We start from the raw sequence: 25,514 nt of genomic DNA, 5'->3' as shown, positions 1-25,514 counted from the left end.
GCTTTGGCTACACTAACCCTAACCTAATTCTAGGATAGGGAAAAAAAGGCTCTGGGTTGTTTGCATTTCTTTAAACCAATCACAATTGTCTTGGGTGGTGCTAAGTTCCGGACGCAGCGACACAATACAGTAACGTGAGCTATTTAAATTAGCTGGATACATGGTTAAACGTAATTTGCTCTTATCAGTGTATCGCCATGTGTACTTCGTCTACAGCAATCCCAAAACGTCCCAGTTAGATTATTTCTTTTTTTTTTTAAATGTTTGCAATCATTCCATGAAAGAACCAAGCAGGTCTGCCTTGTTGCACGATCCAAATTTTCTTCAAAACTTGCCATTTTCAGCATGTGGCTTGCTAGCTGGAAAGCTGTTGTTGTTTTCCGTAGCGAAGGGATTTTGAGAACAGCAACACACAGAGAGCGGACTTGTCAAGCTTTATCCTGGAAATGTACTTCCGTTGATGCAGACTAGGATCGGTCTAATACAGTGTGATTTGGCTCAGCAGGCGATATTGATTGATTAATCACTTGGTATGTTTGTGAAAGTGTCTCAGTTCCCTTTCCTGGTCAGTTGCCTCTGTTACATTTCTATAGTGACATGTCTTAAATATTTGTGCACTTCTAATAATCCAACTCTTAGTACACATGTGGTGACATACTTTACAATGGTTTGGTTTCGGATAAGCTCGGGAGACTTCTTGGATGTGTGTTAGTAGTTGGCCTAATGACCCTGCAACCCCCAGGTATCACCGTTTACAGCTTAAATGTGTTTGCACACCCATGTGTAAGAAAAAGAAAACACTAGAGAAAGTGTCAATTCACTAGTTTCTCCCCTTCATCTTTTCAGGCAGCTCAGATCAAACCTGTCTGATGGCTGTCGTTGACACGGTGCCGTGTCTTGTGGCAACCACCGGTGACTGTTGTAAGAGGGGAGCTCAACCTATGAACTCTGTCTGTCTCTACCAGGCTTGGGGCTCCCTGTGGTGTGAAGAATGCTCTTTGCTCTTTTCCCGGGCCTCATTATTGATGCCGCATGTACTGTGGCCTCTGCAGGACTTGTGGTTGTGGAACACATCACCATGTGAATATATGAAATGTCAAGCGCCATTACTTATTGGGAAAATGTGACATCCTCTCTTGCAACACTGTTGCTGGCATCAAAGCCTCTTACGTTCTTTGGTTGTTTTGTAAAATTGAATATTTATTATAGGAACAATTGATGATTTAAGTCAGTTCCACTCAAAACTGCTGTATGGGATTTTGAAATGACATTCAAATATCTGAAAAAGTGTCTGTACACTACATCTGGAAAATAAAACAACTTGGCCAAAAAGCATATATTTAAACACTTGTTCTGTTTGAATATTTAACATGTGTAGATGTTGTAATCCTATTAGACTCCTTAGACAATATATGATTACTCATCCGCAGGGCTGGGAACCGAGACAGCATATGGTGTGTGTGTTTGTCAGTGTGCTCCAAATCCCTTAGGCTTTCGCAGAGTTAAAATGACACTTGAATGACCGATTTCTAGCTGGCACTTGGGCCATTTGTACCTGTCTGTTTTCTGTAAAGGCCAACAAATTGGAACGTCTCCCTGCTACAATATGCTTCTCTAGCTTGGCCATAATTCAGCGACTGGGCTGGGCCACAGAGGAGCTCAGAGCTTGGCGCTACAAGAGGAGAGTGGCCCGGAGCCGTTCCCTGGTGGTCTGGATGCTGACAGTGATGTAGTGCCCACTGTTAGATGCCAGCCGGAGAGGGGGGTCAGGCTCTCAGCATGGGTGTGGGATGTTGTGTGTGTAAAAGGGAGAGAAAAAACAGAAAGTCTGCATGCGTGTGTGTAGATGTGTGTGTGCTTGTACGTCCTTTCTAGTCTGTGCAAGGTCTTTCTCACACAAGACTAATGGCTGGTGTTGAGGTCTTCAAGTGGATGCTGCGACTTCTACAAACAGAGCCCATACATCAAATCTGACCTGCTATTGTCACCACTGCACTACATTCACTGGTGCTGTGGTACAACAGATCAGACTTACAATAAAGTACTGCCAGGTTGATAAGGAGTATCAGTGTGTTTCTTGTCTTTTCATTTTGTCTTTGTTAGCTGGGATGAACATTCAGAAGTTTAGTATACGTTTTAAATAAAATGCAGTGCTTTTGAATGTTAAAGATCTAGTCCTCAACTGGTGCATAGCTAACCTCACCAGATAAACAATCCGAGAAGCCGTCATTGGAAACTGTTTGGGAAAGGGCAGGCACTTTCAAAAAAATACCTGGCATGTGATTGGATAAACCATCTTTTTATCACATCCGCCATTGTTGTTTTGGATGAACAGTCTCATCCTTCACACATGCCTGAACCACGCCCGTAGCTGCCGGTAGTTCCTCATCGGACGCTGATTGGTTCGGCCCGCTGCTGTTCGGACACAAACACATTACTTGAAACCTGACAAGATGGATTTTCGTGTGATATGTGATCATGCAAGAATGTGATATCCCAAAATCCAGCTGCTGTGCAAGGTAAGCGCATAGCAACCTTTCAGCCTTTCATAGTACAATCCATGTGGTCTGCATTTCAGTTCTCGGTAGAGCAAAAAAATCTTGGCTATATAGTGAGAGGGGTCCAGTCATGTCCTGGCCTTTGAATGAAGTGTTTTAGACTGTTGGGTGAGGATATTTCACTAGTGGCCATGTAGAAGAGGAGCAGTTGCCATTGCCAATGGAGGTTTTGGTACAGGAGGTTGTCAACAATTGACAACATGGGCTACCTTCTCTTCTGGAATCTCTCAATTATTGTTGTAGCTTATGTGAACAGTTATGTTTGTAAAGATACCAAGGGCCTGGGTAAAATGACTCAACTTTGGGGGCTTCTGTGGGTCAGAGGGCAAATGAAAGGTTGTTCCACCGTAAAAGTGGATGTGTGGTCTTTCAGGACAAGGTTGGATAAAAAGTAGAATCTACCTCTGTAGGTGGGGTGAGATGTCAGGCATCATTAAGCATTGGTAGTCGTTGGTACACAAGGCCAATAAACAGGCTACAGAACAGTTCCTGATTTGTGATGAAGCAAAAGTGAGAGTTTTATTTGAAAGCATGAAATTAATGCGAAGGAAGAGATTGTCTATCAGTATGTTGCATCTGTTGTTTGGAACAGATTTTGGTCACACTCATCAGGTCTCTTTTTAGAAATAACATTGCCTCCATCAGCGGAGCCACTAATGGGAATGGTGCGGTAAGAATAAACCACGAATAATAGCCAAAGTAGGAATATGAGGAATGTGGAGAAAACAGTTAACGTCTAACAAGCCCCCTTTGTCTAACATTAAAATTTTTTTTCCTCTTTCCTACTGTCGGAACAGTACTTTCGAAGAAGATTGCAACCACCTTAAAGATAAATTCTAGTATTGTTCAACCTGGGTCTGATAATTGTGGTCATTCTGAATATGGTTCATGCTAATTTTGCACTTGCCACCTCTATTGTAGAGATTAGAGAAAGGTGAGGCAAGCAGCGCTAGCGTCCGGAAGCTTTTCAAAAAAAGCTTGTTAAGGTTGGTTTCTGCTTCTGACATATAAGCTATGTATCCATAATCTAGGACTTCTCTCATAGGAGTCCAATACATATTTAATAAAAACAACAGTTTGTATGTCTTTTTGAATGACTAATACAGACTACAGTCACCTGCTGGTATGGAGAGTTATTTCCTCTCACCCAGGTGCAGAATGTACATGCTAGTTTGCCATTGGCTGTAGTCTTTGCGGTGTGTTGAAGTGCAACTTTTTGGCTTGACACAAGCAACGTGAGGCGATGCAACAGTCGGCCGTCATCGCTGCTAGTTCTCTGATGTACGTTTGGGGTGTCTGGGCCTTTAGAACGTGATAGGCAGATATTTAGAGATAGTAGACTTCCCATCGCTGTACCCTCCACCTTTTCAGCTCCAGGTGCTATTGCTAGAAAATGGAAAGGTTTTGATCACACAAATTACAGCATTGCTTTTAGTTCATTTTTAAATTACACTTTTACATCATTTGCATCATGGAAGCACTGGATTTCTAAGTCAGTAAATGTGTTAGAGCTGCACTGTAACCCAATTAAAGTGCAATTAATGGCACTTTGAAGGAGGACATTTCCATCTGTATGGGCTGGTGTGGGAGTAGTCCTCCTGTTCCCTGCGGTGTCTACACGGGATAGCGAGTGGGACCGTGCCCAAAGGCTCCAAATGACAAAAGACTCATCCAGCACCATCAGTTTCTGTCTTTGTGTGTGTCCACCTCTGCTTTATTCCATAGACATGCTCAGAGGGTGTCAGTAGGTTGGTCAAAGACAATTAGTGAGCCCAAACAAGGACAAGAAGACCCCAGGCTATTGACACACGGTGATCCTAATCAGTCGTACATGACGAGGGTTATCCAGACATACTATCTCTAATGGAGTGGTTGCAAACGGCCTGGCTGCAGTTCCCCAATCCTGTTATATTTCTATAAACGCTACTGTGCGCTGTGAAATACAGTCATTTGAAGTTAGAGGAGATATTTAACCAATGCAATGACAGGGCATAACCCTGTCAAGATCCCAAATTACCATCTCTTCTCTACACAGTTGTTACCCCATTTTGAAGACACATAATTCACTTGAGCAAACCGTAATTACTCAGATTGTGATTCTGTTGAATAAGTTTGATGCCGGAGGGGCCTCTCTGCTCCTGTATGATTTTTTTCCCCCTCACCACACACTGTTCACGTGATTCTCTGCTGAGCTGGAGTGCAGATGTGCTTTAGAGCAGGGTAATCACCAGCTTGGGGCTTCTCGCCGCTCGGCACCAGTCTTTAACAGCATGTAAGCACTTACTCATTTGCCTTATAATATCATGGTAGGAAACCTTAAAAGAGACTACAGTTTATACAGAGACAGGCTAAAGATGCTGTCTCCCCTGACATAAACCGTAATGTTGCCAGAGAGAGAGAGAGAGAGAGAGAGAGAGAGAGAGAGAGAGAGAGAGAGAGAGAGCTTTTTGTTGGAGTGGCTTGGATTGGCTTTACCCAAGGAAAGGGAAAAAGTCCTGAGGTTTTTTTCATTTAGAAATAGTACCATTGCTGATTGGAGGTGAGCTGGTTCAACCTGTAATCTGACTGTGTGAATCTGTGTGTGAGGTCAGAGAGAGAGAGAGAGAGAGAGAGAGAGAGAAATGTGTGAGTGTGCATGTAAACGTGGGAGGAAAGTAAAGTGGTGTTTAGCAGGGAGTGTTCATCCCTTTAATCTTGCCAGATCTTACAAGTGTTAATGTGCGAAGATAACTAGAGGTCTGCTGTATCAACGCTACAGCTGGCCTTTCTCTGGTGCCTTTCTCTGGCGGAGGGTGCCTGTGAACGCTGTGAAACTCTATACAGCTCATCTGTCTTTTTCATCTCACATCTCACATCATTAAATATATAAGCCAGCACCTGAGCATTGTGTTTGACACAGGGAGTAATGTAGCAGAATTTTTTTGCAAGATGCTTAATATTCGAAAACATGACATAACCGTGTACACAAATCAATAGATTAAATAACGTGACCATTTCATGAACTGCCGTGAGACTGGGTTGGTCTATACCAATTTAATCTGGTCCGAGATTTTCAAAGCTTCGAACAAAAAAAAAAAAAAAAACTTGAAAGAAATTTAAAACCACTTTACACATTAAATAAACATCAGGAAGTGTTTATCTTATGTAGAATCACATATGTTGAGTGAAGTATCCAAATAATTAAATGTATGTCATTTGGACTATTGTTCGGTTGTATGGTCATAGCATCTCAAACAAATGTTGCAAAATTACAAGTTGTATTGTAATGTACAAAACAGGGCTGCTAGAGTTGTTGTGGGCTGCTCTGTGAGAACTAGCACCTTAGAGTTGCACTCCAGCCTCTCTTGGCTCACCATTCAACAAAGGAAAACTTAAGTATGGCTACTTTTTTTAAGTTGTGTTGTTAATTTGAATATGCCAAGGTTTTTATTCAATCAAATTGTTTACTGTAATAATACGCATTGCCATAACACCAGATTTGCTAGTAATGGTCATATTGTTGTACCTAGCCTAAGGACTTGCTCATTGAAAAAAAAAAACTGTCTCTAAATATAAATCCTCTTTCAAAAAGTATATGTGGAGGCATCTATCTGACATGCAAATGACAGATTGAATACTGGAAAGTAACTGTATTGTTCTTGTATGATTCTTAAAGTGTTTTTATAAAAATAAATGTATATATTACTATTGTTTTATAATTGTTTTTCTATAAAACATGTTTGTTCTATGCAAAAAGGTTTTAGATTGTGCGTTATTTATAAAGTAATAGTTACTGAGTGTGACTGATATCTTGTTTTAAGGGAAATGTACGTGCGTGTATGTCCGCAGGTCTACACCTGCATGTGTATGTATGTATGTGGGCGTGATAAGTGTATTGCACATTGATGTGATTTTACATATATTCTTGCAATGGGTTGTCTGTGATGTAATGTGTATGTATTGTGTGTGTGGACCCCAGGAAGAGTAGCTGACTGCTACGGCATCAGCTAATGGGGATCCTTTTAATAAACTATTTTAATAAACAATTAAATAAACATCAATAAAGGAGAAAACATGCCATCAGAAATAAATAAATCAAGGAACAAGGTCAGGGGACACCCTGGTAGCTCACCTGGTAGAGCATTCGCCCCATAGGCTGAGTCCTTACTGCAGCGGCCCTACCACATAAAGACAAAAGCCCAAAAAAGAATCCAAAAAATAAATAGAAGAAAATGTCATATAATAAAAAAATACAGATAATATGAAAACATTTTAATAATTGAAATGATAAAGTAATGATAAAACCCTAAAATATGTAGTGAATTGTAGTCATGATCACTGGTGTTTATGCATGTATTGTCGAATAGACTTAAAGCGTAAAGCTTCAGGTAGCGTTTACGTAGCTGAGACACGAGCCTCCCTGTAGCTGCATAGACTCAAATGAGAGTGTTGAGAGATCTGTTGCGTAAGACGTGTGAGTAAAAGACGCATCTGACCCGCTTCTGTTCTAGACGGGGGGTAAGGGTTGAAACGTAGTGTTGATTCATTGATGCAGTTCTGCTTTGAACTTCAGTAGGTGATGGTTTACTTTGTTGAGTTTGAAAGGCAGGTAACTGTGGTGTTTGAGTTGTTCTGTCTTTGGTATTCACTAAAACATACAGTACATACTGACAAAAAGAAATTTGAACACACACACACACACACACACACACTGCATCATTATTACCATCCCTACAGATGGAGCACATTTTCTGTCAGAGAGAGAGAGAGAGAGAGAGAGAGAGACAGAGAAAGAGAGAGAGAGACAGAGAGAGAGAGAGAGAGAGAGAGAGAGAGAGAGAGAGAGACAGAGAAAGAGAGAGAGAGAAAGAGAGAGACGGTGTTGTCTCGTGTCGTATGAGCGCTAAACAGCACATGTCTGCGTTAATCACCACTCGAACCGGACTGTTTGTGTGTGTGTGTGTGTGTGTGTGTGTGCACAGAGAGAGAGAGAGAGAGAGAGAGAGAGAGAGAGATGATGGATGCGAGTTGTAAGTTAATGAAGTAACTTCAGACAGTTTGGTCTTTGATAGTAGTGTAATGCAGTGGTGGCCAGGCAGGTTGGGTGTTAGTCATTAATTCACCTTTGTATGATGGCAAATCAGATGATAAGTCTTGCAAAAAGACAATTTCATTAGACATTAGAATATAAAATAATTTCACATTAAGGTTTAGAAATTGTATTATGTTATCTCAATAAGTCAGTGTAATGTTGTAAAGGTGCTAGTTGAGGGGAGAAGAAATTATGAAATGATCTCCCAGTGTGCGGGATGATTACACTGATGTTGTTTGACAGGAGGAGCTGTCAAAAATAAATAAAATAAAAAGCGTTTCATCTTTAAAAGAGGAATATTTGATGAGGTGCATGTTTTTACAGGTCAGGTCTGTTGTAAATGACAGAGAGACAGATGAAAAGATGGGCTAATAAGAGGCGTCAGCAGGGTGTGCTGATGGGAGACACCTCCTTTGACCTTCTCGAGCTCTATTTGAATTCCAGTCTATTTTGGGAAGCTGCAGTCACTTTTTGCAGAGGACCTTCTTTTTCTTAATTCAAGTGTTGGATTTGATATATTTTATTCATGACCCAGGGGGATATCTTTTTTCCAGCCTTGTGCTTGCAGGTTGAGCCATTCAATGTGTTGCCGCTGGAGCAGGTAGCTGTGAAGTATCTAGCTCAGGGCTGTTTTGACAGGTATTGATGGGCTGGGGTTCAAACCATTGACACTGCAGAACAAAAACTCCCAACCACTGGACCATGTGGACCTTACATGTAGTCAAAATAATGAAATTTGACAGTTAACTTCCTGCAAAACTTCCCATCGCACCATGGAATACTGATGGATGGAGAAGATGATTTATGAACCGATGAAAGATGTGCTAGCAGCTGGACGGTCAGAGGGATGGATGGATGGATGAAAGGATGGAAGGATAGAGGGATGGATGGATGGATTGATGGATGGAATGATGGGAAGATAGAAGGATGGATGGTTAGAGGGATGGATGGGGCTGATGATGGCAGCCTGCCATGTATCCAGGCACTGTTTTGACAACAAGAGCCTCGCCATGGCTTCCCTTTTGTCTTGCCTCTGTTTATTTTGCCACCTGCTACTCTGGGGGGAATGGGGTCAGCTCAACAGGAGCGCACACACACACACGCACACACACACACACACACACACACACACACACACACACACACACACACACACATTTAGTGTGCATTTGGTTGGTCATGGAGGGCATTAGGTAGAATTCCATGGTCAGACGGAATGTTTAAGGTTCAGTAGCTCAGTCTCTCAGTCCAGAGGGCAGCTAAGGCCACTCAGACTAAACTGAGACCCAAACCACTGAGCTAGTATGCCACTATGACAATATGGTACACGTTGGACATGCTACTGTAATTTGCTTTATACTTCCGCTGTGGACAAACTATGTAAAGTGTTGTCTTTTCCTGGTTTTAAAGGCTGCACTACAGTGAAGTAATGTAATTTTCTGAATTTGCAAAACATACCAGCTGTCCTTTTATTTGCCTTTACCCATTTAGTCATTATATTAACATTACTGATGATTACTTATCAAAAAACTCATTGTGTCAATATTTTGTGAAAGCACCAATTGTCAACCCTCCTATATCATTTGCGATATCAAGGTATTTGTTAAAAAAAGATTGTGATATTTAATGTATACAAAGGCAGGATCCATTCAAATGTTGCCCTTTTCTGTAAAGTAAAGTCAAATTGGTTGTTGATGTCACTAGTAAACCATGTGGAAAAATGAATGTAGCCATCTGTGTCCACTCAGTTAAACATTAGTTGACTTTTTTAAGGTAGTAATGTGTGATAAGTGTCGGGGAGTAGATGAAGTAGTGAATGAAAATGCTTTTTTTTATTTTGATTAAATTCTTAGATAAACATTTCCATGAGCAAAATATTTCAAAAAAGACGATGTTGTGCACACCCATGTAGTTGCTGGTGCAGGACAAAAAAGGAAATGTTCAAAGAAGGTAAAGTCCGCACAACAGCTTAATGCTCCCTAAAAATACTTTAATTGTGCAAATATCTATATAATCAGCCCACAAATTGGCCTTCCTCAGGTGTAAAAATATATACCATCAAAAAGCATATAAACCAATTCAATTCCAAAATGTACCCTGGTCAACTGTTCAAAGTTGAATGCAATTTTGAAAAATAAAAAAATTACACAATAAACTTTATTTTGGGAAACAAAGCCAGGAACACAGTGTTGTACTTGATATGAACATGTCAGCAACAAGTACTGCAGTGTAGTCTGCTTTGAGTAAATAATGTTTTGAAGAAAGGCTCTAAATGTTACTCTAGTCTAGGTGCACACACGATTTAGATGTTCTTTAAATCAATTAAAAACAAAGCACAGCTCTCCATGAAAGTAGTGATTTCACGCTATTCTGTCTTCCAACTAAATAAGACATCTCCTCTCAACAGCTGCATGCTCTCGCACTGCACATCTGCCTAATGTTAGGATAGGTGGTAATTGTAGATGGGGCTGATCGGGTTGGCTTTGGAAGTGAAATGTGTGTAGGAATGATTGTTGGCTTCATTCAACAGCTGCTTCAGCTACACTGCAGCTCCATCGGGGCCAGGTAGTGGAGACTGGATCGCCCTGTGCCATCAAACACCAGTGTAGAAGTGCCTTTTGTTCAGTATGTGAGGTGCATGAGTGCAGCGCGATGCTACATGATATGTATGTAGGATGTTATATCATTATGTCAACTGTCTGTTTTCTTTGAAAGCAGTAACTCATGAAACAGGGCTATTCAATAAATCAAATTTTGATCGCAATTTCTATTTCGGCTCGATCACAAAAATAATGTAATTGAGATTTTTTTTTTGTTGCACATTACGTTTTGCAAGTGAACTCTTATTTTGTCTTGTGTTCTGAGTGAAAAAAAAAAGTTTAAACAGCAAAAGTATTAAGGGAAATTTCATAGTTCAAGGTGTTTTCACCGTTGATTTGATTAAGGCTTTCACTGTTTTTTATCTTCAATAAATGCAACATCTTATCAAAAGTCAATGAGTAATCGTGTTAAATAATCATGATTTTTAATATTGACCAAAGTAATTGTGATTATTTTTTCCCCCATAATCGAGCAGCCCTTAAACACCTCATATACACTTCACCAATGGTGTCATGTACAATATAGAGCGACTTTTGTGTTTTGTTTGTGTGTTGTAGTTAACAGTTAATAGTTTTCACTCATTGTCCATATCTTTTGTCTGTGTGACTTCCAGTCAGGTTTGATCCGTGTGTCTCAGGAGGAGTATTTGATTGCCCCGCTACCCCAACATCTGGCTACACGACACAACTACAGCACCCCTGATGGTCACCACCCGCATGTAGTCTACAAACGCTCAGCGGAACACATTGTCCACAGAAAATCTAGCACTGGTTCTTCCACAACTGACAACCCGCACCTTCATCATCATCAGCAGCAGCATCATCACCATGACTACCAGCATGGAAAGCTGCAGAGGCAACACTTCTGCGGACGCCGCAAGCAAAGTATGTAAGGGAACCTTATATTCATTGTACTTTACCATCTGATAATTGTGTATTCATGTTGAGGAAGTAAAGTAACTGTATATTGAGTTGTCAGTTTATTCCATGCACCCTTTTTACAAAATGTACATATAATACACAGTTGAATTTTCAGTCACAGAAAAAAATGACTGATGAACAATGTGATATACAGTGTGAATATAAGACAGACTCAAGAGAATTCACCCTGGTGGATAGGACGTAGTTATGTACTGTACAATCACCATGCATTCTCACACACTATTAGAAATGACAGTATTTTGTAACACAAATTATTGTCCCAGCATTATTGCAATAGAATCACCACTTCATGACACAAAAGTGTAAATTTAGTATTTTATAAAGCAGTTAACCCGAAACCACTGCACTCTCTAGATATGTCCACATTCATTATGAAGATTCATGTCTGTGGTAAATGTTTTTGAGTGCATTGTGTGTATTGTAACAGGTATCATTGTATCAGCCTGAGGCGACTCAGCCCACCGGCTAGTTCACAGTTTTATCTTCCCTTCTAGTGGTGAGAGGTAGGAAGCAGCGTGGGGAGTGAATTTCCTGTCCTTTCAACACCAGAGGCTGTACTCCTATCACCCGGCACGAGCCAGGAAATAGACAGTTCATTCATTTGACCCTCACTGCCAAGTTCTCTCTCTTTCTCTCACTCTGTCTTTATCTCCCTCCCTCATACTCTCTCCTCCCTTCCGTCCTTCCTTTTTTTGCCCTCCTAGATGCTCCCAAGCCTCCTGCTGAGGACAGTTTCATCATGCCTGACGAGTTTGCGATACCCGAGGCAGAAGGGCCAGGAAGGGCAAAGAGATCGCCCATCAACTCCAACAGGGTGGGGGGTCTGAATGTGGAGACCCTGGTGGTGGCAGACAGGAAGATGCTGGAGAAACACGGCAGGGACAACGTCACCACCTACGTCCTTACCGTCATGAATATGGTGAGGGTGGGAGAAGGGAGGAGAAGGGAAGGAGGAGGTGGTAGCACGTAACATGTATTTTGGCATTTCTTAAATGTAATTTGTTTTTCATGTTCTTTGAAACAAATAAACTAAACTAAACATTTGACATAGTGATGGCTCGAAGACACAAGGGAAATCTGCTCTGTTTCTCCCAGGTCTTGTTTGTTTATGTAATATGGGAGATTCAACAGACCAGTACCATCTGCAATGCAAGGGTCAGGTGACTGAGGGGGGTAGCCAAGCTATCTCTAATACTAGCGCTCAAGTGACTGAGGGGGGTAGCCAAACTAGCTCTAACGCTAGCGGTCAAGTTACTGAGGGGGGTAGCCAAACTAGCTCTAACGCTAGCAGTCAAGTGACTGAGGGGGGTAGCCAAGCTATCTCTAACGCTAGCGGTCAAGTGGCTGAGGGGGGTAGCCAAGCTAGCTCTAACGCTTGCGGTCAAGTGACTGAGGGGGGTAGCCAAGCTATCTCTAACGCTAGCGGTCAAGTGGCTGAGGGGGGTAGCCAAGCTAGCTCTAACGCTAGCGTTCAAGTGACTGAGGGGGGGTAGCCAAGCTATCTCTAATGCTAGTGGTGAAGTGGCTGAGGGGGTAGCCAAGCTGACCCTTGCGAGCTAATCTGCAAACATGTTTACCTCTGTTTTTCCAGCTAGACATTCTGAAGTTTCTTCAGGTTTGAAATTAAATGAAACAAAATACAGAAATGACAAAGAAATTCACATTAAAGGGATCCTCAAAGTGAGACCATGTATCTTTTAAAGAAAAAAAATGGCACCTTAATTATTGTTTAATGAAAAGTTGAATTCATAAGGAAATAAAATTTTACCTTTGCTCCATTCAATACACGGGTTTTGTTATTATTGTTTTAACTGGTCTTGTATCACCAGTAGCAAATAGTGGCTAATGCCAGCATATGTTAGCTGACTAAACTAACTAAAATGAGTCGTACAGGTAGAGAGTAATGCAGAACACATACTGTACAAAGGTGTGAAACATGAACACCAGTGTGCAACTGATTTATCAGAATCTGCTTGACTACTATATTGACTACAAAATCACTGCATGTGGATGTTTATGTCTGCAGGCATCTTAAGCCACTTTGTGATCTTTTCTTTTTTTATCTTCTTATCCATTTTTTTCTTAATAATATACAGTATATATATATATATATATATATATATATATATATATATATGTGTGTATTATTGTATATTGTATATTTTGTAACCCCTCTCTACCTGTACGACTCTTACATCACATATCCTTTGTCATATTCTAATCACTAATTGTTGGCAAAATGAGAGCATAGGACAATTAGAAAACCATTAATATTAGATTTGCCACGTAGGATATTTCGTCTTAAACAGTTTTCTCCTCTTTTGCAGGTTTCCAGTCTATTCAAAGATGGCACCATTGGGACGGACATCAACATAGTGGTGGTTAGCTTGTTACTCCTTGAACAGGACCCGGTGAGTTGATACAGACTACAATTCTGCAAAAATGTGCTTGTTTTGCACTGGGCACTGGTGATTGATTAATTCACACTTGCTCTGTATCTCTATGTCTCTTCTTTTGATTTCCAGCTTGGCTTGACCATCAATCACCATGCTGACCAGTCCCTCAACAGTTTCTGTCAGTGGCAGTCAGGTCTAGTGGGAAAAGGTGGTAAACGGCATGACCACGCTGTTCTCCTCACCGGATTGGACATCTGTTCCTGGAAAAATGAGCCCTGTGACACCCTGGGTAAGACAGCTAACCTAAACAAGACAAACCTTTTAATATCCTATTTATTTATATTTGTTTAGCCAAGTGGGAAGCAGCTGTTGATAGTAAGTAGTATAACAATAAAGTTCTGTGAGATGTGGGAGCTTTTCTTTAGTGTTGACAACATAGAATCCCTTGCACGACATAAATGGTGAAATTTGGGGCATGAAAATGGGCGTAAAGGTGACATTGTGAGTGTAGACATTACAACAAGGAGTGAAGGAAGTTTGACAGGTGCAAGAAGAAGAGAGTGTAAGTGAAGAATGACACTCATTTGCCACTGTGACCAAAAGCTATATTTTATTGGAGTATTTAAACGCTGTTATAAACCCACGTTGTGAACCCAAGCATGTGGGATTTTGTTGGCATTTTGCCTTTCTTGGATATTGACAGTGTAGAAGCAGACAGGAAACATGAGCATAAGGTATGAAATACAACAATGATCAACTTGATTAACTGTCACTTAACAGAGAGCTCATTAAAGGTATCCTACATTGGTAGTAGGGTTGGGTACCGAAACCCGGTTCCACTATGGAACCGGTTCCTATGCAACCGGTAGGAATCGGATCGGATTAGAACGCAAATTTCGGTTCCTCATTTCGGTTCCACTTAATGTGTCGACTGAAATATTTTCCCTCTGTCAGTCCGAAAAGGACATAAAAATATCACACTTTCTCTGTAGACTACCGTTAGCTAGCTACCATAAATGTTAATATATTATTAAATTTCAATAATTTTCACATTCTCTATAAAAGAGCCTTTCTTTGATGTCATTTCTGTTCGGTTTAGGAATTGGAATCGTTTTAAAAGTACCGGTTCGGCATCGGAATCGTAAAAATCCAAACGATACCCCACCCTAATTGGTAGTCCGTCAAATCTGTGTGAAAAACAACTGTATAAGTTGTGACTGTGTAAAATAGGGACGTTGTGTCTGTGACTTCATCCATTGGTTTCTGAAGAGCCAAAATGAAGCTCAAAATGCTTATGGTGGCTCCAGCCTTTGCCATCTTGGCAGTACCTGACGTCGGCTAATCCATAAATGGGTAAAGAGGTTCAGCGTGGATGGAGCCGAGGCGGGCTGAATGAAGCCTACATTCTATGCTTGCCTCCTGTGACGGCAGCCCACCTGTCACTCAAAGTGGAACCCCCTAATTATGCAGAATGTTAAGCCTGAATATAATTGAAACGGGTTAATTATAAAAAAAACGTTGAGCACCCCCCTTACAGTTGTTAGGTTAGTTAACTTAGCTATAGAGACCAAAACATTTTTTTCGTACCAGGCTGTAAACATGTTTATTTATGCTGTAAAGTTGGGCATTTTAACATGGGGGTCTATGGGGATTGACTCCCTTCTGGAGCCAGCCCAAAGTGGCCACGCGATGAACTGCAGTTTTTGGAACTTGAGCATTGGCTTCATTTTTCAGCACTGGAGGTTGCCACTTCGTCTGGTTAAGCCATGTGGAAAATCAACGTAACAAATGTTGACCAAGAATCATGCTTCACCATATCTGAAGTGACCAGTGTTGCACTTAAGGATAGGCTTTACTCATAAATCTTAACGCTTGTACGAACAAGAGGCAGCTGGAACAACATCAACATAGCTTATCTAAGCTTGACTAATACCATAATCATATTGCTTTCACACGAATAATTGTTAGTAATCTCAAGGCAGCACTTTATCTCATTAGCTGAATAAGGTAAAAAAGGTGAAAGGTGACTCACAATTACAATTATGTATTCACTGTATGTAACTTCTAAATGTATGTATGTTCTGCCAGTGTTGTTCAAGTTTAACATGTGGCTCTTCAAGTCATAGGCTCATTCATCAACCGTATAATGTTTCTATTGGTGTACATGTTCTTATATTTTTGGATCTATTACGATAAACCGCTGCTAGAAAAAACAATAAGAAAAAACAGTGACCACTGAATATTTTCATCAACTTGTCAGTTACAGTAAATCCCACATCTCGGATCACTTATCTTTTTTCCTAATGCTGTCAGGTCCACCATCAGCAGTAGGCCTCCTCTAAACTGATTGAAGTCTAGGAACAAACTTAAGTTAAGTTGGCCAGGGCTTGTGAGGTTACACTTTGCAGCTGATGTGAAATTCCCCTTCCTGCATGCATGTACGCAATATGCCAAATCTGTCAGACATTTCAACAGAAAGAATGTGCTCAGATTTTATCTCACAGTTATGAGGTTTTATTTTGTTTACCTTCAGCTTTTCATGCAGTCAGTACATTATACTTAATAACCAGGTATCCTGACTTCACTTTATCTTCTTCCTTTCTATATGCAGGCTTTGCCCCCATCAGTGGAATGTGCAGCAAGTACAGGAGTTGTACCATCAATGAGGATACAGGACTGGGCTTGGCATTCACCATCGCTCACGAGTCTGGACACAAGTATGTCGAACAACAACTGCATCCTGGCAAGCTTAATAACACAGTTTCTGGACACCACATCAGACCACACAGACTTAAGCAGATGAATCTATGTCAGACTTTAGTGTCATAGTGTCGCTATATTAGCTCTGTGCTGTGAGTGGATGTGACAAATCTATATTAAATGAAATAAATGTGGTCTGATTTAAAGAAACAAACATACTCTTAATTAAAAGAGCATTACGTTAGAGCACTACCTCATCCACTCCATGACACTTTATGAGAGAATAATGGAAACTGCCTCTGGCCAAATGGCTCTTTTTTGTGTTTATATGTTTCCATTGAGATGGGAGGCCGTTTACTTTTGTTTTTCATGTTGCGGTAAAACCCTTCTGTCTGTCGGGCATGCTCTCAACACAAACTAGGGACAACATGTTGTTTTTACTTCATCCAGGTGTATGTCAGAATATCTATAGCGCAATATCTTAATGAATGTAGCCAGCTATATAGAAGGCATGCCCAGAAACATGTGGACTTGAGGCCTACAACTTTTACACTGACAAATTAACAAAGAAGTAATTGCTAAACATGTTGCAGTGATGAATAAGTAAGTAAGGCAGAACATCTTAGCTGCATGCATCAGCAAGCATGTGTGATTTTTCTGATGACTCCATGAAACAAGCTATATTTTCATTTTATTATATAATGTAACATAAAAAAGTTGGGTTAACAATGACACCAGCTTGGTCATCACAAAGACAACTTTCATGTTCTTTTTCTTTTAAGCCTTTACTCATTAGAAACTTGCACGACATGTATTTGTGCCTTGCTATGTGTAAACATTAAGGGCCCTATTTTAACGATTTAAGTGCACGCCGTGAAGCGCATGGCGCAGGTGCGTTTAGGGCGTATCCAAATCATCTTTTGCTAGTTTGACGGCGGAAAAAGGGTCTGTTCGTGGGAAATTGACAGCTGTGTTGGTCTTAAACTAGCAAAGACACTTGCGTCGGGCTTTGTGCTGCGCCGGGTGCAAGATACTTACATGGTTCTTTCCTTTTTTTTCTCTAGTTTTGGGATGATCCATGATGGTGAAGGGAACCCTTGTCGCAAGACAGAAGGCAACATTATGTCTCCCACTCTGGCTGGAAACAACGGAGTCTTTTTCTGGTCCACCTGCAGTCGACAGTACCTCAGCCGCTTCCTTGGGTAGGCCTCTGCGCCTCGTGCAAGTGCACAAACACTGTCAAATTTGCCAGTTGTCGTTGCCCTCCTCCTGACTGACACGTGTGATTTGCTATGTTCACCAGAACAGCCCAGGCATCCTGTCTGGTGGACGAGCCCAAGCAGATCGGTCAGTACAAGTACCCTGAGCAGCTTCCCGGGCAGCTGTACAACGCAGACACGCAGTGCAAGTGGCAGTTTGGCTCCAAGGCCAAACTGTGCAGCCTGGATTTTGTCAAGGTGAGACATTCACTTTATATATTTTTAGCATGGTTTAAACGCTATAATCAAACCAAAAACACCAAAAGTGGAGCATTTAGCAGCTAAAGAGCTAAATATATTTCCCTCAGGAGTTGGTTGAACAAATCAGAAAAATAAAAAACTATAATATGATTTTTTTAAAAATACGCGAAATGCTAGTGGTGCTCTTAAAGTGCTGGATGAAGAAGGTTGTGACCAAAATGGCAACATGCTATATAAACCAACAAAGACACTGAAGTAAGAAGAGTACAAAATAGATCAGCTAACCCTGCAGGGCAGTTGAATTGTCCTGGTTTTACATTTCTAAATCAAGCGTTAGTCCTGTGTCCCTTTGCCTAAACCAAGACTCACCAGATGAGCCTCCAGTAAAGAACTGGAGCACCCAGATTATACAGGAGCTGCAGTTGTCTGCTTTACAGCGCTAATGATGCATTGCTAAAGTGGCACTTTATTAATTAGCATGATCTTTGCACAACAACCTCGAACCCCCCCACATTTGACCCACCATTGAAATGCATTCCATAAATTGAATGGGAATACACACCCCACCCCCCCACCCCTTTCCCAAGCCTTGGTATAAGCCTTTATGTTGGGTGCATTCAGTGACGTTGATTCACATGTAAATGCTGTTTAAAATACTACAGGGTCGCCTCTCCAGGGCTGTGATTGCTGGGAAAATCGGCTTTGCCAAATCGTATATATGACGGATTAGCACACAGGACATTACCTTGGCTATTCACGACTTCTCTAAATCCCTGCTATGTTTCCCTAACAGAAGATCAAATACTACATCTGCATTTCTTAGACCTGTGTGTGAGTCAGTGGGTGGTAAATGAACCTACACGCTGATTAAGAGTGGATCTAGGGCTGCCTTTCACACTTTTTCCCCCTTGTTGTTTTTGTTCCTAATGGGCTCATGTAGAATGATTTTCAGCGGTATGGCTGTCAACCACCTGCTTGGCATCAGAGAATGGGGACAAAGACACACACACACACACACACACACACACACACACACACACACACACACACACTGGAGTGGTCTCTCCTGCTCTTACACTCCCTCCTTTCTGGTTCCTCTCTTGTTGCCAGTTGCAGTTGGGCGAGTTGCCAGACTCTGCCGCCTGTCTTTCGACCCCGGCTTTCCCTCTGTGCTCACTCGCTCGCTCTGTCTCTGTATTGTTGGGTCGGATGACACATACAATTATAGCCCGTTTCATTACAGAAGTACGGTGATTAGATTTGACACCGATGCTTTGTGGAGAAGCTTACCAGCGTGATGGTGGTCCTGGCAGGAAGCATGTGCTGTCGGGTCAAGGAAGAGGAGAGAGGGGAGCAACACCATGTCAAAAGGCTCTTCTTTCATGAAAAAACCTACGATGGTAAACTAAAAAAAACACCATATCTGATAGACATCTCATCCTGTGTGTGTGTGTGTGTGTGTGTGTGTGTGTTTGACAGGACATCTGCAAGTCGCTGTGGTGTCATCGCACGGGGCACCGTTGCGAGACCAAGTTCATGCCTGCTGCAGAAGGCACCAGCTGCGGTCCTGACATGGTGAGGATGTGGAGGATCAGCCAGTCACTCATTCTGCTCCCTGACACTTTTACTCACTCTCCTAATTAGACACCACACATACATTTCTAACTAAAGGGACACGTGTGATCTACGGTGTCTCATTTGGATGAATAATATGGATATGTTTTGCAAAAAAAAAAATTCAAGAAGACAAACACACATAACAGACACTGATAATTGGGTGGAAAAGGATCCAAAAAATATATTTTAAGTATAATTATGATTTAATATAATTAATATTGGTAATTATAAACCAAATTGTTAGCTGAAATGTGGGAATGGTGTGATATCAATTAACTGAAGTCTGACATCAGCAGTCACATGGTCAGACAAGTTATAAAGGAATAGTTTCGACATTTTGTGAAATATGCTTAGTCCAACATCAGAGGGGTTTAAATCTCCACTTTTGAGCAAAATTGTCTGTCTGGAAATATAAAACTAGCCTAAGTCTCCACTGGTTGCCTGGCAAGATTTCAGGAAGTCAAGAAATAAGAAATAGTCCGGCACCCCGGTAAAACCATATTTTGTTTTTAATTTGGGTTTGTTAGCTTACCTACTGACAGAGCCAGGCTAGCTGTTTCACCAAGTTTGAAGTCTTATGCAGTCAGTCAGTCAGTCAGATTCCTATTTACTGTACACATAATCTTCTCTTCTAACTCATTTCCCTAAAATGCCAAACTATTGCTTTTAACAAATCCTCAGGAGAAAATGAGGGCAAACCTAACTGTACTATCAAACCATCAGTGGAAAACATTCATAACAGTTTACAGACCGGCTTCCTGATTCAACTTTAATCTGATGTGCTTGTTGGAGCTGTGAGTGCACACACCTTTTCTTTTTAATGACTTTTCGAGGGTTTTGTTGTTGTGATGTCATGGTGTTCCCAGATGGCAGTAATTAATTCAGTGAATACAAGTTTATTATGGTAACTGATAAAAATAATAACTATGAATATAGCAGCCCAGTTGTAATAAATTGTAGTCGTCCTTTCAATTAAAGTGTTCACACTTTCCGGAGCCAAAGTAAATCCTTGCACCTTGAAAAGGGAGAGAAGACAGCTCAAAATACATTCTTTTATTTGGACTATTACTTGATTAAAAGCCAGTTACCTGTATCAATAAAAAACATCTTTGCTGCTCACGCATGCATATACCTGCAGAAGCATTTTTGCTTATCCCAGCTGGAAACAGAACTATCGTACCTCTTTACATATCGAAAGATGATATTTAGAAAGAGAGAGAGGTGGTGATGTGTGTGAATGCAGGGTTTGGCTTGGAAGGGCCTGGATGGGGTTTATGTGTGTATGTGTGTGTGTTTTGGCTGTAGCTGCAGAGTGTGGGTGTCCAGGTGTGGTGCTGGGCATTTGTCCAAACCAGGAAACTCAGGCAAGAAGCTCGGGCCAATGCTCAATGTTCTGATAAGAAAACTATTTCTGTGCGTCTTTTTTCTCTTCATTCATTTCCTTTTCTCTCGCTTTTCTCCAGTGGTGTCGGAGGGGTCAGTGTGTTAAATATGGGGAGCATGGTCCTAGGGCAGTCCATGGCCAGTGGTCGGCCTGGTCTCAGTGGTCTGACTGCTCCAGAACCTGTGGAGGAGGGGTCATGTACAGGGAGCGCTCCTGCACCAGTCCAAGGTATACACACTTGCTACACATCATCTTCTAATCCCTCACCTCATTTGAAATGCTATTAACTAGCCAAACAGATGACAAAGTGATTCATGTTGTCATGTGGCTGGTTCTGCAATGAAAATCTGAGTTGCAGTTTGGGCCAGAAAGCAATTCTTGAAAGCCTCATGTCCCAAAATCCTTTTCTTTCAGAACACCTGAAAGTATTGTCTGCCAGGTTGCTGTCAGCACAGACACGAACACACACACAGACACACAGACACACACACACACACACACACACACACACACACACACACACACACACACACACACACACACACACACACACACACATGCCTGATAACGGCTCCCATCATTCAGGCTGACAGTCCAGACAGACAGACCATTCCTCCCCGTGCTCCAGACGAGGACAACCTCCTAATAGCATGCTCTTTTCTCTGAAAGCTGCCAAGACAGTCAGCAAACATACCCTACTGCTGCTCACTCACACAAACATAATTCTGCATAATTCTGCAGACCCACATCCCACAGTGCATATCTCTTTGTTAGTAAAGGGCTCTGTGCATGTCATTACAGGCACGTGAGAGCTCCTCAGTTTTAATGTTGTGTTTCATAACAGATGTACAACCCCTTGTTGTTATTCCCTAAAACACTCCGGAGATTTTTTAGATGTTTTTAAGCCTTTATTTCACTTTTAATACAATTGCTAGATTTATTGTTGTTCTGTCACAATGCTGTGATCAGCCAACTGATCGGCCTGCAGTTAGTTATCCAGCCCCCACAACACTGGCCCTTTAAATTAAATACAGGACAAGCAGGATTTTTGCAATGGGCAATTTAATGAAAGGATTAATTAGCCTGACCATTCATGCAATTTCAGCCCCTCTTGCCTTTAATATGAAGTATGTGTAATCCATAGACCAACGTCTGAGTGACAGAACATACTGACGTTATGTTACAATTGTATGCAGTGTTTGAGCAAGTTTTGTGGTTGTTAAGGGTTTAGCGTCTTCTCCTTGAAGAATGTGTGTTTACACTAGCAATTTTCTGCGTACTGTAACTCAGAAACAGTCATTATGGGAGCTATGGCCAATCAACAGGAAACAAAGTCAACCCAAATTCCTAGACAGCACCTCTAATGTTTTCCCTGTTTGTGTTGCTAGCCTGCTGTCAAGACAATTTTAAGCACTCTTCAAATGCTCATATTATGCTCTTTGGCTTTTTCCCTTTCCTTTATTGTGTTATATATCTTTTTTGTGCACGTTATAGGTTAAAGTCCACCCCAAAGGGACTTACCATCTCCAACAGAAAACACTGTTCACAAACTGCTCCAAACAGCTCTATTGTAGTCCAGCCTTTACTTCACAGACAAACTTTGTAACACACGTTATAATGGTCGCCTAACTACTAGCGTGGCATGCCCTCATACTCTGCTTCTGACTGGCTAGTAGTCCTTATTTAGCTACTGCATGTGCGACTCCCAACAAAGATGGAACAGAAGTGCGATGTCTCACTCTGTAGCTAAAACAGAGAGCTCAACACACAGGGTGAAAAGAGGAGCTGCAGCAATGTGCAGTACAACAAAAATATGGTGTTTTCTGAAAATTAAACCATGTAAACCTATTCTGGTACAACTTCTAAATACAATTATGAACCTGAAAATGAGCATAATATGAGGTCTTTAATATTTAATAAAATTAGGAGGAACTGATTTCTAGATCTAGTGAGATGCCTTTTCAGGTAATGTTAAGCATAGTTCATGCTGTTTGAAGAGAAATGTTTCACTCACTATTGGATCCACTTGTGGTTCCACAACCATTAAAGGAAACAGCATTGCCATATACACATAACTCATACTCGTATGCATGAGCACACACATCCACACATACAACATAAGCACACTCTCATACCACACTAATAAGGATCATGATGTCAGAGCAAGCAAATCTAACTGGCATGCATTGGGCGGTGATCGCCGGTGATCGATTCTGCGCAGGCCTGGCTCATTTCGAACACGTCTAATAACACTAATGATGAAAAAAATAAATTTGTTGGAGGGCCTTAGCACCACTTTAACTCTACAACTCAGTTCAACTGCTTCCAGTGCTTACATGTCAACTGAGAGTTTCTCTTCTTTGATTTCCTAGTTGTTGTGCTAACAGTGAGTACTCTTCAACGGATACATTCAAGTTGAACCCTTTTCAAGTCTCAGGTCTTCACCTTCTGAAAAAGACACCCGTCTTCCACTCTTCTAACTCCCCACAACTTCCAGTGTTTATACACTATTTATTCCAACTGCTTTCAGTGATTACACTTCAGCTGACACTTTAATAGACATCATGTCTGGACTTTGACTTCAACTGGCACCTCCAGGACAATTTATCACCTACACTCAGCTCTGTTCAGCAATTTCACCCAGACTGATGCTTCAACTTTACTCAAGGCTTACATTTATTTTGACCATTCAACTACATTCAATACTTAGACCTAAACTGAATGTCCATCATCTTTCAGTAATTATATATTGACTGCTACTTCAACTATGACTTTAACTGTTTCAGTATTTCAGCTATTTCAAATGTTTAACCACAGTTTTTTTTAGCTAGAAGCACATATACATTTTCTTGAGAAAATGTAGCCTTTTTTAGGTGTAGGTTTTTTGGTTAAATATAACCACTCCATGAAGGGGTCTGTTTAGATATATTGTATATCACCCTCCTTACTCCACTGGCTTCATCACTGCTTACTTAACAGCTGGGCAGACACTGATGTGGCCAATCTGTCCGTCACAACCGACTCGTCTCTTAATCCCTGGGAGGGATCAAAGACCAAAAGGTTCCAGAGGCAGAACGGCCCTCATATGATACACATTATACAACAGAACTGGCAGACCAAAAAGGGCTACAGAGCCCTTTAAACCAGGTTATCTGTCAGGTTCATTTATCATTCCTGTGGCACTAAAGAGTGCTTTATAGCTGCAGCCGCTGAAAAATGGGTGGATGCTGCTAAACGGCGAGTTACAGGGTCAGTGGGACAGACAGGGGATGGAAAGATGGGGAGGGCTAAAAATCAAACCCAAGTCATGAGTTTAAAAAACAACATACAATGGGCCAACCAGGTGTCAGATCCCTTTGAACTCATGTGAAGACAATATAATTAGGCTGGTGTGTGTCTTCATATGACATCTTTTCACCCCAACCTCAACCCCACCACAACACACACACGCACACGCACACGCACACGCACACGCACACGCACACGCACACGGACACACACACACACACACACACACACACACACACACACACACACACACACACACACACACACACACACACACACACACACACTCAGACCTTATCCAAACTGCAGCATGTACCCCTGAGTCACGTTTTAAGTCCCTGACTCAGAGTGTGTTTGTCCCCAGTAATCTCTGCGATTATTTTGGCAGGGCCCCTCTGCTCTTAATCTGAGCAGAACAAGAAGGATTAGCCTGAATCTGACTGTTTTTCTCTAATGTCATCTTCAACCCCAAACTAAATCGTCTGGTCAGTCTGGGCCCTCCTCTGAGGACACTGACATTTTTTTAACCAGAAAGATTATTGTCAGACTTGCAGTATGTGAAGATGTATACATAAATGATGTGTGAATACGTTTCCGGGAAAGGACACAAGATCAAATAAAATCCTACGTTGTTTAGAAGTGGACCGTACAGATATGACAGCGTCTTGTACATTTTCACCTCTGCCCTACTACAAAATCTTCACTCAGCAGGAGCAGTCTTAAACATCCTTCATTTGATTCTGCACATACTCATCCGTTTTATGAGGCCAGCATGTATGTTTTGCTCAGTCTTGTAAAAGAGTTCTATGGGATCAGCCGATTGAAGCCATCCCATCTAGGAGTTGCTCCGAGACGGAAAATGAATCTTCTCCCTGTCCTACCCTCCTCGCTCCTCCATTCCCTGTAGACCACCTGCCAGATCAAACACAGTCAGCCTAATCCTCACCAACAAGCCTAGGAGATTAGGTTCTCCATTTTGACCTGGTTTTGTAAGGAGCACATTTTGTCACACACTCAATTTAAAGGGAGTGGGGGGTGTACGATGAGGGGCGACAGTGCTTAGATGGAACTGTGTTTGGTGTAGTCTCCCGGTGGACTTGTAAAGGGGTCTTGCAGGGGTTAGGGCCCTAACAGAGCCGCAGAATGGAAGTTGCGAGAGAGGCAGGGGGGAGCAGGTGACTTAAGGAAAAGACAAGACTAGACACGATGACCTTTGACCTACAGGGAGTTCAGTCTCAGCTTCTGTCGCCGGGCAGATTTATCGGGCTCCAGGGGCATTTAAGTATCCTTAAGGGGTCCTGAGGGCTGCGTTGGAGTTGGGGTGTAGAGACAGAAGAGGAATGACTGAAACACAAACTGAAAACTCAAAAGTCATATCTGGTTTCTGTCTTGTTGTTGGGAGTAGTTTTACAGTTGCAGTGATACTGGATGATTTAGGGAGAGGAGAAAAGAGGAAGAGAAACCAAGAAGGCTGTGAAACTCGGGGCCAGACTGTCCA

At 41.6% G+C, this 25,514-nt stretch overlaps 1 protein-coding gene across 1 annotated transcript in view; it reads left to right on the top strand.

The window, feature by feature from the left end:
- The window catches only part of adamts18 (ADAM metallopeptidase with thrombospondin type 1 motif, 18), a 65,551-nt gene that overhangs the window by 7,637 nt on the left and 32,400 nt on the right, over positions 1-25,514 (top strand). The window contains exons 4-12 of the mRNA XM_031309113.2: positions 10,844-11,114; positions 11,876-12,090; positions 13,499-13,582; positions 13,697-13,856; positions 16,179-16,284; positions 17,332-17,469; positions 17,571-17,724; positions 19,207-19,302; positions 20,808-20,956. Coding sequence (XP_031164973.1) covers positions 10,844-11,114; positions 11,876-12,090; positions 13,499-13,582; positions 13,697-13,856; positions 16,179-16,284; positions 17,332-17,469; positions 17,571-17,724; positions 19,207-19,302; positions 20,808-20,956 — 1,373 coding nt within the window. The remainder of the gene's footprint in view (positions 1-10,843; positions 11,115-11,875; positions 12,091-13,498; positions 13,583-13,696; positions 13,857-16,178; positions 16,285-17,331; positions 17,470-17,570; positions 17,725-19,206; positions 19,303-20,807; positions 20,957-25,514) is intronic.

This window comes from Sander lucioperca, chromosome 3 (assembly GCF_008315115.2).
Source record: "Sander lucioperca isolate FBNREF2018 chromosome 3, SLUC_FBN_1.2, whole genome shotgun sequence".
NCBI classification, from domain to species: domain Eukaryota; kingdom Metazoa; phylum Chordata; class Actinopteri; order Perciformes; family Percidae; genus Sander; species Sander lucioperca.
The sequence above is the reverse complement of the archived record's forward strand: the minus strand, read 5'-3'. Positions and strand labels throughout refer to the sequence as shown.